The sequence below is a fragment of the Harpia harpyja genome, chromosome 2 (genome assembly GCF_026419915.1).
Source record: "Harpia harpyja isolate bHarHar1 chromosome 2, bHarHar1 primary haplotype, whole genome shotgun sequence".
Taxonomy (NCBI): domain Eukaryota; kingdom Metazoa; phylum Chordata; class Aves; order Accipitriformes; family Accipitridae; genus Harpia; species Harpia harpyja.
This window is the reverse complement of record NC_068941.1, coordinates 32,638,935-32,652,577: the sequence shown is the minus strand read 5'-3', so window position 1 is coordinate 32,652,577 and position 13,643 is coordinate 32,638,935. Positions and strand designations below refer to the sequence as shown.

Sequence of the window (13,643 nt, the reverse complement as noted above, 5' to 3'; positions counted from 1 at the left end):
AGCTTCAGTTCTGCTTTTGCACTGGACATTTTTTAGAATATGTTGGAGATGGAGTTTGTGTTGTTTCTTCTTTTCTGCATCATTTATAAAGTCATCTTCTGACCGTCACAGAAGACAGGAAAGATCTTTGTGATTGAAATAGAAAATAACGTAATGTGTTCTCCACCTTTTCGTTTTTTATCTAAGAGTTTCTCAAACTTCTAATCTTCAGCAGAGAGGAAGCAACTGGTAGTTTTGTGAAACTCAGCCTGAGATCAGCGTTTTGTGGATAGACTGGCAATAGTTATTGTCGGTGCTGAGAACGTGTTCAGGCCATCTTGCTCCGCATCATAACGTTCAGGTTCAGAACCCACCAAGGAAGATGAGCAATACTTCTGATTAGGAAAGGCCACGGGGTTTGCCTCTACATGTGTAAGGCCCTGGCACTGTCAAAACTACTAGAGGCAAAGAACCCCGTGATAAGTCAGATGGGTGTTGGGTGGCCAAAAATCAAACACTCCTTGATAATTTCGAGGTTGTAATTCAAAACCTATCAGGATAAACATTTTCAGGAAAGCTTAAATCTAAATCTCAAAGAAAATCAATTACAGCTGACCTTGAAAATGATATCCAGTGCACTTCACTGCATGAGATGGCTGATTATATAAGGTCACTTGCGTTTCTAGATGTGACTTTACAAGATATGTGCCGTTTTTTCCTGTTTTGTTTTTTATCAGTGGTTTCCCCCTTTCTCTGATGCAAACTACCCACATTTATTTTTTCTGTTCATTTATTTGTACAGTGGAAATTTTTGTATTCAGAATGGGATACTGGCAAGGCTATAAAATCAGAGAAAAACAGGGAATTAAATTTGATTAAGAGGAGATGTGGAGTTTGTTTTTTTTTTTTCTTTAGAAGCTTCTGTTTTATGGTTTATTTTATTTTATTTTTTAATTAAGCTTAAAACATTTGAGAATCATTTTACAATCAGGATACATCTGTTAAAGATTCGGCCTCTCTCCTGCTTAATTAGACTAAGAAAGTTCCCAATTCACATCTCTCAAACACTCTGTGACCTTTACAGCAAGACCACTGAAAACGAGACTTGAGATTTCTCAAATTCCTCAAATAAAAAGTAGGCAGAAATAAACCTATTTTCGGGTTTTTTTCAACTAGCATAAAAAATTAGTACAAGCCTGTTGCCAGCTGCTGAGGTTTCCTAGCTGAAGAGCTGGCATTGCTCTAGAGGTAACAGCTCCACCTACAGCCTGCCTGGGGGAAATCTCCCCATCACCCACAAATAAGCACCTAGGGAAGTAATGCCGTGACATAAAAATATCTTACAGTTTTCACCACTGTTTCCTCAAATGGAGCAAAAATATACAGAAAAATGAAGAGTTTTGTTGGCACACGTAGGTGTGCTTCTAATAAAGCAACTCCCTGCTTCCACAAGGATTAAAAATTAAATTCTCTGTCACGTTGCCCCGTGCCTTTGACTTTTCTTGGATTGAAACAGGAGCTTGGGAGAATTAGGGGCCGATCTGTTCTGTTTTCAAAGGGAGGAGTTCAGGGAAGGTTTGGGATTTTTCCAGCAGCTCTCTGGACGTTTCTTTCATTAGCCAGGCTCTTTCGGGCTGCCAAAATAACAGTGCAAACATCTATTATAGGTGAAAGATCAGACTTTTAATAAGGAAGAAAAGTTGTTTCGAAGTTTAGAGAAGACTGTGAAATTGTGTGTGAAGAACATTTCACTCTCCTTGCAACATCTACAGGTGGGTACAGGCCTTTTTGAAATCTGTGTCCACAAACCATGTTCATAGCCAGTTTAACACAGATTTCTGCCACTGGTTAGGCAACACCAAATTATTTATAAGCAGGCCTGCCTACATGACAGTATTAAATAAATGAGCTGTGCTGCTGCTGCATTACTGAGCCCACGGCAAAGAAATTTTGAAGCCCACACTTAAGCATTTTTCCCCTTACACAAGCAGGGTCTATGGAGACCCATGGGTGCAGTGCAGAAAAGAAGGTGCTGTCTGGTGGCACAGTTATGACTTGCAATCACTGTGTGAAGCCGTCATATGGGTCATGCACATCTGCTGCAGTGGAGAACCAACTGCTTCTCATGAAAAATGGAAGAACTGAGTTGCAGCCACATGAATTAAGATGTCCTAAAATACATATTTTGGATGTGAGGACTCCTTCCTTTATACTGTTGCTAGGTTGTGTTGAGGGCTAGCATTAGATGTACAGAGTAGTCAAGTGCTGTGAGCGTCTTTGCTTTAATTCTCCTCTCCCAAGACGTGGGTTGGCTTGTAAATTGTCAACTTTTCCCTCTCATGGAAAGCTTACCAACTTTGTAGATGGCATGAGGCCCTTCAAAGTGTAAGTGTGCCCAACCCGGACACGAAGGTTGTCTGAGAGGTAGGTAAGATCAATAGCCAGCTGGCCAGAGCTTATCGCAAACGCACCTCGTTTGGTTCAGCAAACAGGAAGGCCAGTGAGCTCAGCTGACAAGGATTGTTGCCTGGAATGGTGTTGGCAGTTGCTTACCCAAATGGATGCACACTTTGTTAGGATTGAAATTCCGAGTGAGTGAAATACACCACTGTAGTCCTACTTAGTCCTCCAAAAGAGGTCTTTGAGGGTGCGTGGGTCTTGAGGTGGCTTCTTGCTGAGGAGTAGTGGGTCTTGAGGTGGCTTCTTGCTGAGGAGTAGCTAACTTCCAGTGGGACATTCATTAGGTTTTTTTGGCTGAACATTAACAACTTGATTCTTAAATAGTTTACACTGAAAATAGACAAAACACAGGAAAATATTATCACAGTAAATGATCCCACAATGGCTGGAAACTGCACAGGTGTCAGAGATGGAAAATATTTCTGATTTCATCAGTATTATTGCAGCATCTGCACGAGTGAATGCAGTATATTAAAACAGATTGTAATACAGTTTCATCTTCCTACCATCTTCTCATTTAGGATTCTATACATCTGGCTACACAGAATATAATCGGGCTTCAGGAAATCTTGCAAGACAAAGATGATGGAGTCAACAACTGTTTGAAAAAACAGAACAACACTGCAAATCTCTGTGAAGACCTTGTAAGTTTATGCAATGTCCAGTGTTACACAGCTATCTGTATGTGTGAGAAAACAGGTGTATATGAGCAAGACTAGGACAGAAAAGAGCAAAAAACCTTAAGAATCCATTGGGAAAGATGAGTGGGTTTTTTGGTTGAGTTTCTGCAGGCAATAGGATAAAATTCAGTGTAAGTGACTATGTTTTCCCTAGAAGAGCTAAAGAAAACTTCTCAAGCTGAATTCCTGGGTTTAAACCAGAATCTTTGTGCTAAATTTGCATGTTTCACCTGAGCTTCAGACAAGAGCAGCAGATCTTTGCTCTACTACTTTTGTTACCAACACTTGCAGTTTTAGAGTGACTTTTGTGATCTTTGTTGTGCTTGTGAACTGTTAGCTCCTGGAATCACAGATCTGTGAAAATCTCAGCTTTATTACCTTTTCAAGTAAGTTACTGTCCTTCATATAGGGAAACCATGAAAAATCTGAATATAGCCCATAGGAATTAAAAAACAATTAAAAAAAAAAAGATAATAGTTTTTCAACTAGTCTCTTGCTTTCAGGGTCCAAATGAACTCTAATGCCTGGCTCTACTAAGATAGACTTAAAATTTCTCTTCAAAATGGGACAGGCTGCTTCTTCAAACGGCTGCTCAAGCTGGAAAAATTCAGAGATGGAGGTTTTCTTATACTTTCCTAGGTCTGTGCTGACTAAAATATAGCCATTCAATCCTTTCCAAAACACTGAAAACAGAGTTTGCCAAGAAACAGAAGGATCTTTGACAGACCACATCCTCCCAGATAATGACAGGGAAGTAAAATGTTGTATTTCCTTTCCTTTGAAGTTCCTGCATTTGAAAAAAAAAAAAATCTCAAAAATTAATCTCCATAATCAGAAAGATATTTTCAATGTCTTTACAATGAATGAGTGCATAAAGTACAGAAGAGTACCCCTCTATCATTGCAGTGGTGAGTGTGTCCAGCATGGAAGATGGCCCTGTATTCAGAAACATCAAAGAAAAGCAGAAACAATTCCACAATAGATGAAACAGGAAACTTTTTTTCAGAAAAATATTTGTAACTCCTATTGGCTCCTGACTGAGCTGTTCTGAAGGTCTATGTAATTTAAAAAAAAAAAAAAAATTTGTTTTAACTGTGGACATTGTTATTAACCATGTTAATTTCTACTTATTATCTATTTATTTCTGTGTCTTGGATTTACAAGATTACAAGGATTCTCTATCGTATGTATAAGTTTTTTTTTAAAAAAACTTTTGTCCTGACATTGCACAATGGGTAGATGTTCTCACTGAACAACCCATAGTTTCGTCACGTGTTTTCCTGAAAGGGTATTATCAATGGAGATCTCAGCAATAGGCTCAGATTAAGTTTTTTTTCCTTTGTGCATTTGTCAGTAATGAATACCTTCCTCTCTCATTATATTTTACAGAAAATTTTAGGGCAGAAGTCCACAATAGCCTTTTCTCTTCCAGAAATAAGGTCCAGCAGTTTGGAAAATTGTTTTCTTAATGCGTCAAAAATTAGATCACTAAACACAGCCCAGTTTTTCAGGTGGAAATAAAGTAAAAACTATCTACCCTGTTGTGATGGGTTAACCCTGGCTGGACACCAGGTGCCCACCAGAGCCATTCTATCACTCCCCCTCCTTCTCAGCTGGACAGGGGAGAGAAAATATAACAAAGAGCTTGTGGGTCAAGATAAGGATAGGAGAGAACACTCACCAATTACCGTCACGGGCAAAACAGACTCAGTTTGGGGAAAATTAACTCGATTTATTACAAATCAACCAGAGTAGGGTAATGAGAAATAAAACCAAATCTCAGAACACCTTCCCTCCACCCCTCCCTTCTTCTCAGGCACAACTTCACTCCCGGATTCTCTACCAACCCCCCAGCGGCACAGGGGGACTGGGATGGGGTTTACAGTCAGTTCATCCCATGCTATTTTCTGCCGCTTCATCCTCCTCAGGGGGAGGACTCATCACACTCTTCCCCTGCTCCAGCGTGGGGTCCCACCCACGGGAGACAGTCCTCCACAAACTTCTCCAACGTGGGTCCTTCCCACGGGCTGCAGTTCTTCACGAACTGCTCCAGCATGGGTCCTTTCCACGAGGTGCAGTCCTTCAGGCACACACTGCTCCAGTGTGGGCCCCCCACGGGGTCACAAGTCCTGCCAGAAAACCTGCTCCAGAGTGGGCTCCTCTCTCCACAGATCGGCAGGTCCTGCCAGGAGCCTGCTCCAGCGTGGGGTTCCCACGGGGTCACAGCCTCCTTTGGGAACCCACCTGCTCCGGCGTGGGGTCCTCCACGGACTGCAGGTGGATATCTGCTCCACCATGGACCTCCATGGACTGCAGGGGGACAGCCTGCCTCACCATGGTCTTCACTATGGGCTGCAGGGGAATCTCTGCTCCGGCGCCTGGAGCATCTCCTCCCCCTCCTTCTTCACTGACCTTGGTGTCCGCAGGGTTGTTTCTCTTACATGTTCTCACTCCTCTCTCCGGCTGCCGAATACTGTCTGTCCCAACTTTTTTCCTTCTTAAAAATGTTATCACAGAGGCGTTACCACTATCGCTGATTGGCTCGGCCTTGGCCAGTGGCAGGTCCGTCTTAGAGCCAGCTGGTATGGGCTCTCTCGAACACAGGGGAAGCTTCCAGCAGCTTCTTACAGAAGCCACCCCTGTAACACCACCCCCCCCCCCCCCCCCCCCCCCCCCCCGCTACCAAAACCTTGCCACACAAAGCCAATACACCTGTGTACATCATCTTGGCCTTGAGAGAGCAATTCTGGTGCTAAAAAGGATCTGTCCTCAACTAAGGTGTGTTATGGAGGGTAGAGGGACAGATGCTCTTTTATTCTCACACTCAACCCAACAACTTAATTCACATAGAATGTCCAAGAGCTTTAATATGATGATGAGTTTCACTCACTACAAGCCTGTGCTGTATTTGAATGAGTGACTTACAAAAATAAATTTTATTTCATGCAATATTAATCCCTTGAGACAATTAGAGACTAATGGAAAAGTCTGAGAAAGACTTTGTTTTTTTACCAGGTGTCTAATTTTGTTGATTACTAGAGATAAAACCAACAAGCATAACATAATTTAATCAAATCAAGTGATTGTTTGTGTTTGCTTAAACAGGAATTGAGTTACAGCTGTTTCCAGGAAAAAAAAAAAAAGAAAAAGCAAGCAAGCTTTGATAGCATTCAAGACTGCAAGATTGCCATTTAACAAGACCTCATTGCCTCTAGACTGTATATTAGCACGGGCCTTCCAATTACGGAAATCCCAATTTTGTTGGACCACTTCACCCATCCTTGCCCGGTTTTTCCTCGGTGGTAACACACTAAGGGCAGTACCGCAGGCTCCAAGGGACCCTTACCATTGCCAGACTCTTGAAGCTGCAAAACTTTTACCTCTCCTTTGCAATGTTATGAAGGAGATTCTAACTCATGCTAGACCCCGCTTGAAGCTGCCTCTGAAGGCAATGCTTTGTGAAGAGTAATTAACAGATTGCTTGATAGGCTGCCATCAGGCTTAACGGGTTACTGGGTCTGAAGAACTGTATGAATAAAGTAGTAAGTAAGTCTGTTTTATACCTTTCCAGATGGCTCAGCTGGACAAGCTTGTCCTGGCTCCTCTCTCAGCACTACAAGCCTTGTTTTCAGGCCCACAGAAGCTCATCCAGAAGCGCTATGACAAGTTGTTGGACTACAACAGCTACCTTCAGAAGTCAACAGGAGAAGAGCTGGACCTAGCAAAGAAAGACTATGAGGCTCTAAATGCACAGTTAGTGGAAGAACTTCAGGTATTCAACAGAGCAGCCAAAAAGATTGTGTTGAACTGCCTGCATTGCTTCATCACCCTCCTCAGGAATATTATGTCTGCAGCACTTCAATCAAATTCTGCTGTGGTGGTGCCTGTTCCGGTAAGTACATTAGAAACAGGTGTAGCTCTGCCTTTATTTGTCTTTTTTCTTTCTGTATGATTTGGCTAGAGTTATGTAGGACACATACCTACAAGCTACACTGATTTTGTTTGCTCTGCTAAGCACAGTCAGGTTTGGGGTTATTTTTTTCCTTGCAAACTCAGCAAAGGTTAAGTTCTGAGCTTAAGTTTTGTCAGGCCTGGACTTTCAATCAAGAATGATCCTAGTGCAGGTGTTCCAGCTGCTACAGTGATAGTAATGGCAAGAACATTACGCTAAGGCAAAAAGGAGGCAGCTGGTAGCATTTTAGTCTTTGTTTCTTAGTGTCTGCCCCGAGTAGCCCAGAAAACACAGCAAGAGAAATTCCAAGAAAGTGCATGAACACTCCCATTACTGCTAGACCTGCAGAGTCACAGATGACTGCAGGAGAGAAGCAGGTTAGGAGATTTGATGAAATAATTTCTGTGAAAAGCAAGTTGCTTTTAAACCCAAATATGCTGCAGAAGCTCCTGCAGACATGTCTACGCAGTAAGGAATGGCTTTGTCTATGTTGGCATTTTTAGAAAGTTCAAATCATTTCACTTACGTAGCCAAAAGTACCAAAGACACCTGTCTGACCTACACAGAAGGGCATCAGTTCCTCCATCCCACTCTACTCTTTTTGGGCACTGTGATCATTACCTGAAGATCGAAATTGAGAAATTGTTCTTAGTTTGTGTGAAAATCCTACAGTTTTGTTTTAGTTCTGCTGTACTTTTGCCTAGAGGACTTGAATACCCCGAGAAACACAGCTGCAACAATGCCCTCCACACATCTAAATCCACTCTTCTGAACCGGAGCAAGACTTAAGATAGGAAAAACATTGTAGCGAGGCAATTCTGGAGTATACCTTTCCATCAAGGCTTGAACACAGCACTTCATAGTCAGGGGAAGCTGAAAAATTAAGAAAGCAAGGTCAGGATCAACACATAGAGCTGCGCTGTTTAATGGGAAAATGAAGGCTTTTCCTGCATGAAGAAACTGCATCCCTGTAATTTGACCATTTCATGTTTTGAAAGCTGTTGCATTGAGCGTTTTTTCTGTGAGGCTCTGCCTACAAAATTGCCTTCTTTTTCTTTTTTCTGTTTACGTCAGCAAACACATTTGGGGTTAGGCACAGACCAAAAGCACTTATCCAGTGCCACAGACAGACTTCAGCTTGCCCAACGATTTTTAACCTGGTGGCAGCACCCAGTTGCATAAACACACAGCTGTAGGGTAAACTACTCCAAGCCATACAGCACATTGGCCACTCTGATAGCTGCCGAGATGCACGTTTGCATTGGAAAGCAGGGGGCTCAGTAGCTTAAGTACAAGGCTGTTCATTTTCATCAGTTTAGAATATTTTTAATGATTTAACTTAGATTAGTATGTCTTTCAAATCTAATAGCAATTATTAGAAACTTTCGTTAAGCAATGACCTTTGTTTTCTTTCCAGCTCGTATTCAGCACACTATGGGCTCTGCAAAAAACAGCAGTAACTTGTCAGATTTCCTGACTCCTAGCATTCAGCCCATTAAACTAAATCTGCACTCTCAAATCTCCTTACCATTTTGTTCATGAGATCTAACCCACCTTTGTGTTTGCAGCTGTCTTCCTCAAGCATCTGTGAAGTGCAGAATCAGTTGATGGAGGAGGTTCACAAGCTGAATTTTGTAAAAGAAAACAGCAGTGCAACCTTTATTGAGAGAAAATTGAGTTTAGAAAAAAAGAAACCTGTCCCTTCTCTGGTGAGTACCATACATCCAAACTGTGTATGAAGCATCCCCTTTTGATAGCTTTTGAAACAAATCCATTTTTATGCCTCCTAGAGCTTTGGGCTTGGTCTCTTCACTGGGACTTTGAATCAGGTTGTTGGAATGAAGCTGTTCCATTGACCAGTAACTTCTGAAGATTTTTCACTCCGTTTTCATGTTATTATCTTGAAAATCCACTTGAAATTATCTCTGATTACCCTTAGGTCCTTAAGCATGTGTTAACTCTAAGGTTGTATATGTAAATTTTGATGACTTCTTTTGTTAAATACTCTTACAGTGCACCTTAGTCTTCTAATTCAGAACATTTTTTTTCCTCATCCTCAACTGTGGTTATGCGTACTGGTGTTTACACACATACACACACACATACAACCCCACAGCAGTTTCAGAAAATCCACCAGGAAATCTGTGTCCACCTGGTTCCCAATCTTATCAGACATTTCTAGAGCTTTTAGGAGTCTAGTTTACAGTAAAATAAAAACTTGAGCGCAGATGTACAGGAGAAGCTGAGGAAGCTGTAGGATTCCTTTTAATATCAGTAAGGCACACGTGCTCTTGCTTCTGTAGTATGTTAAGATCACACTAATGTACAGCATCTCCCTGCCTGCCCTCTAACCAAACTCTGAGTGAATATGCTTCCAGCAGTTAATAGCACCTTGCCCTTATTTAGTGAGGTAATTTCACACAAAAAGCAGGCCATTTGGGTACCACTGATTTTTTTTTGCCTAATGCCTTGTCATGCAAGTTGTTATGCAAGAACACCTCAGCCAATTTTTGGATTATGCTTTTTTTGTGATATTACATAGGAATTCAAAGATCATTGCTATGGAAAAACAATTAAACAAGTGACAGTTCACATACAAAACACTGTCTCTTTGAGAGCAGAGGATGGACTAAGAGGTCTTTAATTAGTGAAATTCCTACATTTCTTTAAAATCTGACCTTTATTGCTCATCTATTAATATAGCAGTTGGACAGGTCCTTGCTGCATATGCAAAGGAGATTTGGTTACCTACAGCTGTGTAAGTAACTCCTTGATCTGTGTGTAAAAATGTAGGGCCAGTTGCCACATGCAGCATACACTGGGTTTTATGCGTCCATGTTGCTCTAGAAATGGCCTCAGCATTATTCCCAGTGAATAATTTTTTTTGCTTTTCAGCTCGAATCCCCACGTCAAACAGAAGGCCACAGGTCCAAGCTGTTGTCTACGTACAGCACAGAATTGCTATACCAAGCTAAACGCAAGTGCAATGCCACACAGGAATTTGATATTGATTTACATGAAGGAGAACTGGTGGCTGTTGTGGAGCAAAAGGACCCCTTCGGAAGTACGAGCAGATGGCTTGTTGATGCAGGAAGTAAGTTCTCTGCACAAACATCCCAATAACAGCTTCCCTTTGGGATACTGATTTCTTTTCATTCTGGCCCCATCTGTTTGCCTCTGTCATACTGACAGCTGCATAAAATGGTTGGGTTTGAAATGGTTTTAGCAGTATTTTGCTGTTTATTTTCCCTCTTTTTATTCTGGTGTCTAGTCCTTAAAGGGTATGTGTATTCCTCCTTCCTGAGGCCTTACAATCCAGCCAAAGCACAGAAGGACGTAGCAGAAAACGGCTTTGGTGATGATGATTTTGATAATATCAGCCTCTTTGTCTCTTCACGGCCCTCTACTGACAGCAGCACAAGAACTCCGGGGCACAAGAAGAGTGACAGCAGCTCATCTCTTCACTTCTGCGAAAATCCCACAGTTAATGGCACAGGGACTGATGCTTTTCAGGATATGGATGATCAGCATGTAAGTGTGATACATGCTGTGCCTGTCTTCTTGTTGTTCCTATTTCAAATCTAGAATTATACTGCTTATAATTTAAATGGTTTCCTTTTACACCAGAAAAGACTGGCACTAATCTGTCAGTATGACATGGGAATTTGTTATCTTCTGTTCTTTGCCATTCTTATATAGCTACAAGGTAGGAAAAGATAATCAGTTAAATTGTGAATCGCAGTCCTGTCTCGGAGAAAACACACCATTGCATTACCCCACTCCATGTACAATGCCTCAAGGTTCTCCTATGGAGCAGGAACCTGCAAAATAGCTCAGTTTGGGGGATTTTTCTATTTACCATTGACAAGAAGGCTGTGGCAACACTGATCAGCAAGGCACAGAATTAACCCACATGCCACATTTGAGTACAGGAGCTTTAGGAAAGGTGATCCTCCCTGAGGAAACCTTGCTGGAAAATTCTCCATCCAGTCCAAGGCCACTTGGTGCGACAGAAACAGGCACTTGGTGTGAGCTGAAAACCTTACTAGTGTAGTAGCATGATGAGGTCTTGGAGCTTGGTTTGTTCCTCCCCATGCAGAATTCCCCAGATCCTTCAATTCTACTTTTTATTTTGGCCTTGTTCATTGTAGTCTGTCTAGCAATTGCAGACCATGTAGTTGCATACTGGTTCGTATACATTATCACACGTTCTGTATACAGAATTCGTACTAATGCACAGTGACAGGGTAAGATGTGGCTACATTTCTGAATTCAGATTTTGGTTTTTGTGGCTTTCCTTTTTTAGACCTTCTATGCTGTTTACGCATTTCAAGCAAGAAATGATCAGGAACTCAGTCTTCAGGAGTACCAGAAGGTTAGGATACTTCGGTTTTCTGACCTGAGTGGCAATAAAGAATGGTGGCTAGCAGAAGCAAAAGGTCAGAAAGGATATGTACCATCTAATTATCTTGGGAAGATGACATACGCTTAGGAACAGAAAGGCCCATTGAGCCAGTTTCTCTGAAGTAGACAGAATAATCATCTATTACGGCTTGCAGCAAGCAAGGCAAACTCACAAGTGATTGACAGAAGCCATGGTATCTGGCACAGCACACAGATGATATTGAGAACCTCAATCCTCCAAAAGCCATCACCTTGTCAAGACCTGAGGGAGGAAACATTTAACAGGAAGACTGATTCTGATTAACATCCTGAAGAGCTTGCTTTTCTATTACCCCATAATTTTCTCTTCTGTCAAAGCGTCCTATGTCAAAAGTCAACCTACAAGTACAAATCACAGCTAAAATTATGTTTTTCTTCCATGATATTTAGCAAATAATGTTCAAGATGAAGAGAATTAGCCTTGAAAAAGGACAAATTCAGTCTTCAGGGATGCTGTAGTTCAGGCTGAATTGTTCCTGAACTGCTATCTCAATGAACATAGACACATCTTAAAACTTGAGCTTTTTGGTTGTCTGTTTTTATCCTCAGCCACTTTTGTAATGAACCTTTTTCTCAGTGGAGATTATTGGAATGGGAAAAGAAAAAGGGGTTTGTTTTTGTAGGAAATATTTCAACTTAAAATATACCAAGTGTGGTGGTACCAGTGGCTGGTCCCAGGGAAGAAGGTATGTTTAGTTAAATATGGAAATGGGGGGAGGGAAAGAGGGGGCACAAGAAACAGGTACTGTGAAATAAAGAAGTTATAATTTTCAGAGGAATTACACAACTACTTCATATGGTAAGAAACCATTTGTAGCAATATGAAAGCGCCCCAGGTTTGAAATTCCATCTATGTCTCCACACTAACTGCTTTAAAGTGCAAGATCTGTGTAGTGAAAAGAAACCTGTGTTATTAGACTTGGGAAATATAATAAGATTTTAAAAAAAAAAAAGGTCAAGCAGTGCCTTTCAATGAATATTTACTGCCTATGTGATTCCTTAGGTCAGATACAGGGATCATAATGTCTACTGAATAAGCTAGGACTTAAGATGCATCAAAATTTCCAGAAAAAAAAAAATCATAATTCTCAAAGTGTCTGATTTTAGATGGACCAGTGAGGAATGTATTGATGAGCTGATTCACTGTTTGCAGAATTCAGAGTCAAAAGCCCTGTATTTTGCTAAAGTATCTTCAAAATGGTCAAGGCTATTTTAACAAGTTAAGATAGTTCACATAGTATCCTCAATGAGCATAGAAAACAAAAAATCCCAAGGAAGGATCTGAATGTCAAGTAGTGCTTCTTTAGGTTCACTAACTACAGCAATCCTTAGGTCAGGCTGGTGCCCTACACTTGAGCTAGACTGGATAGTGATATAACAACATCTCGTTGCTATTACCATTGATAACTGAGTGTTCATCACAAGTTATTTCAATACAGCAATGCCTAGGTCCTCTAGTGAGAAGTGAGGACCTTCTTGTGCTAAGCATTGAGAAAAGGAAACAAAAAAGGGACTATGCCTGCAGCAGATAGTGTAATTGAAGGTAAACTCCTGTCACGTGTCTTCTGTATTGCTGTATAATTGCTTATTACTGACTGACCATTAAAATGACAACACTATTAAAATTAAGACAGGGGGTGTTGCTGATCAAGGGTATACAGAAATTGTTCTAAAGCTTTTCTGTAAGTTTCTACTTCTTATATAGTAGCAGTGTGGGGTATGAAGTGTGAAGATAAAATGATTCAAAACCCTTGCTGAGATGTAATAGGAAATAACCTGTCAGCAAAGAAAGGATGAGAAAAATTAGGGCAGTCGATGCAAACAATAGTTTTTGCTACACTAATGAACCTAGTTTCATTTTCTTTAGTGTCCCTAATTTTCATATTATTTTCCTAAAAAGGTAAAGAAAGTTCTCAGTCTTGCTCAGAAGATGAATGCAGTGGATCACAGAGTTGAGAACCTGAAATTTGTGCTGGATTAAATCATATGATAGAGAAACTTTCTGAGTTCTCTCAGATGGACATCCAGAAACTGGTATGTGAAACTCTGTGAACTACTGCAATCCAATGAGCAGTAATAATAGATAATGCATTGTTTTGCCTAACTGTACATCACCTCATGCACTTAAA

At 41.0% G+C, this 13,643-nt stretch overlaps 1 protein-coding gene across 1 annotated transcript in view; it reads left to right on the top strand.

Moving 5' to 3' along the window:
- The window catches only part of ARHGEF38 (Rho guanine nucleotide exchange factor 38), a 39,156-nt gene extending 26,716 nt beyond the window's left edge, over window positions 1-12,440 (top strand). Inside the window, exons 8-14 of the mRNA XM_052775111.1 lie at window positions 1,647-1,751; window positions 2,961-3,083; window positions 6,691-7,011; window positions 8,640-8,780; window positions 9,967-10,165; window positions 10,343-10,602; window positions 11,378-12,440. Coding sequence (XP_052631071.1) covers window positions 1,647-1,751; window positions 2,961-3,083; window positions 6,691-7,011; window positions 8,640-8,780; window positions 9,967-10,165; window positions 10,343-10,602; window positions 11,378-11,563 — 1,335 coding nt within the window. The 3' untranslated portion in view covers window positions 11,564-12,440. The remainder of the gene's footprint in view (window positions 1-1,646; window positions 1,752-2,960; window positions 3,084-6,690; window positions 7,012-8,639; window positions 8,781-9,966; window positions 10,166-10,342; window positions 10,603-11,377) is intronic.
- The last annotated feature ends 1,203 nt before the right edge of the window (window positions 12,441-13,643 follow it).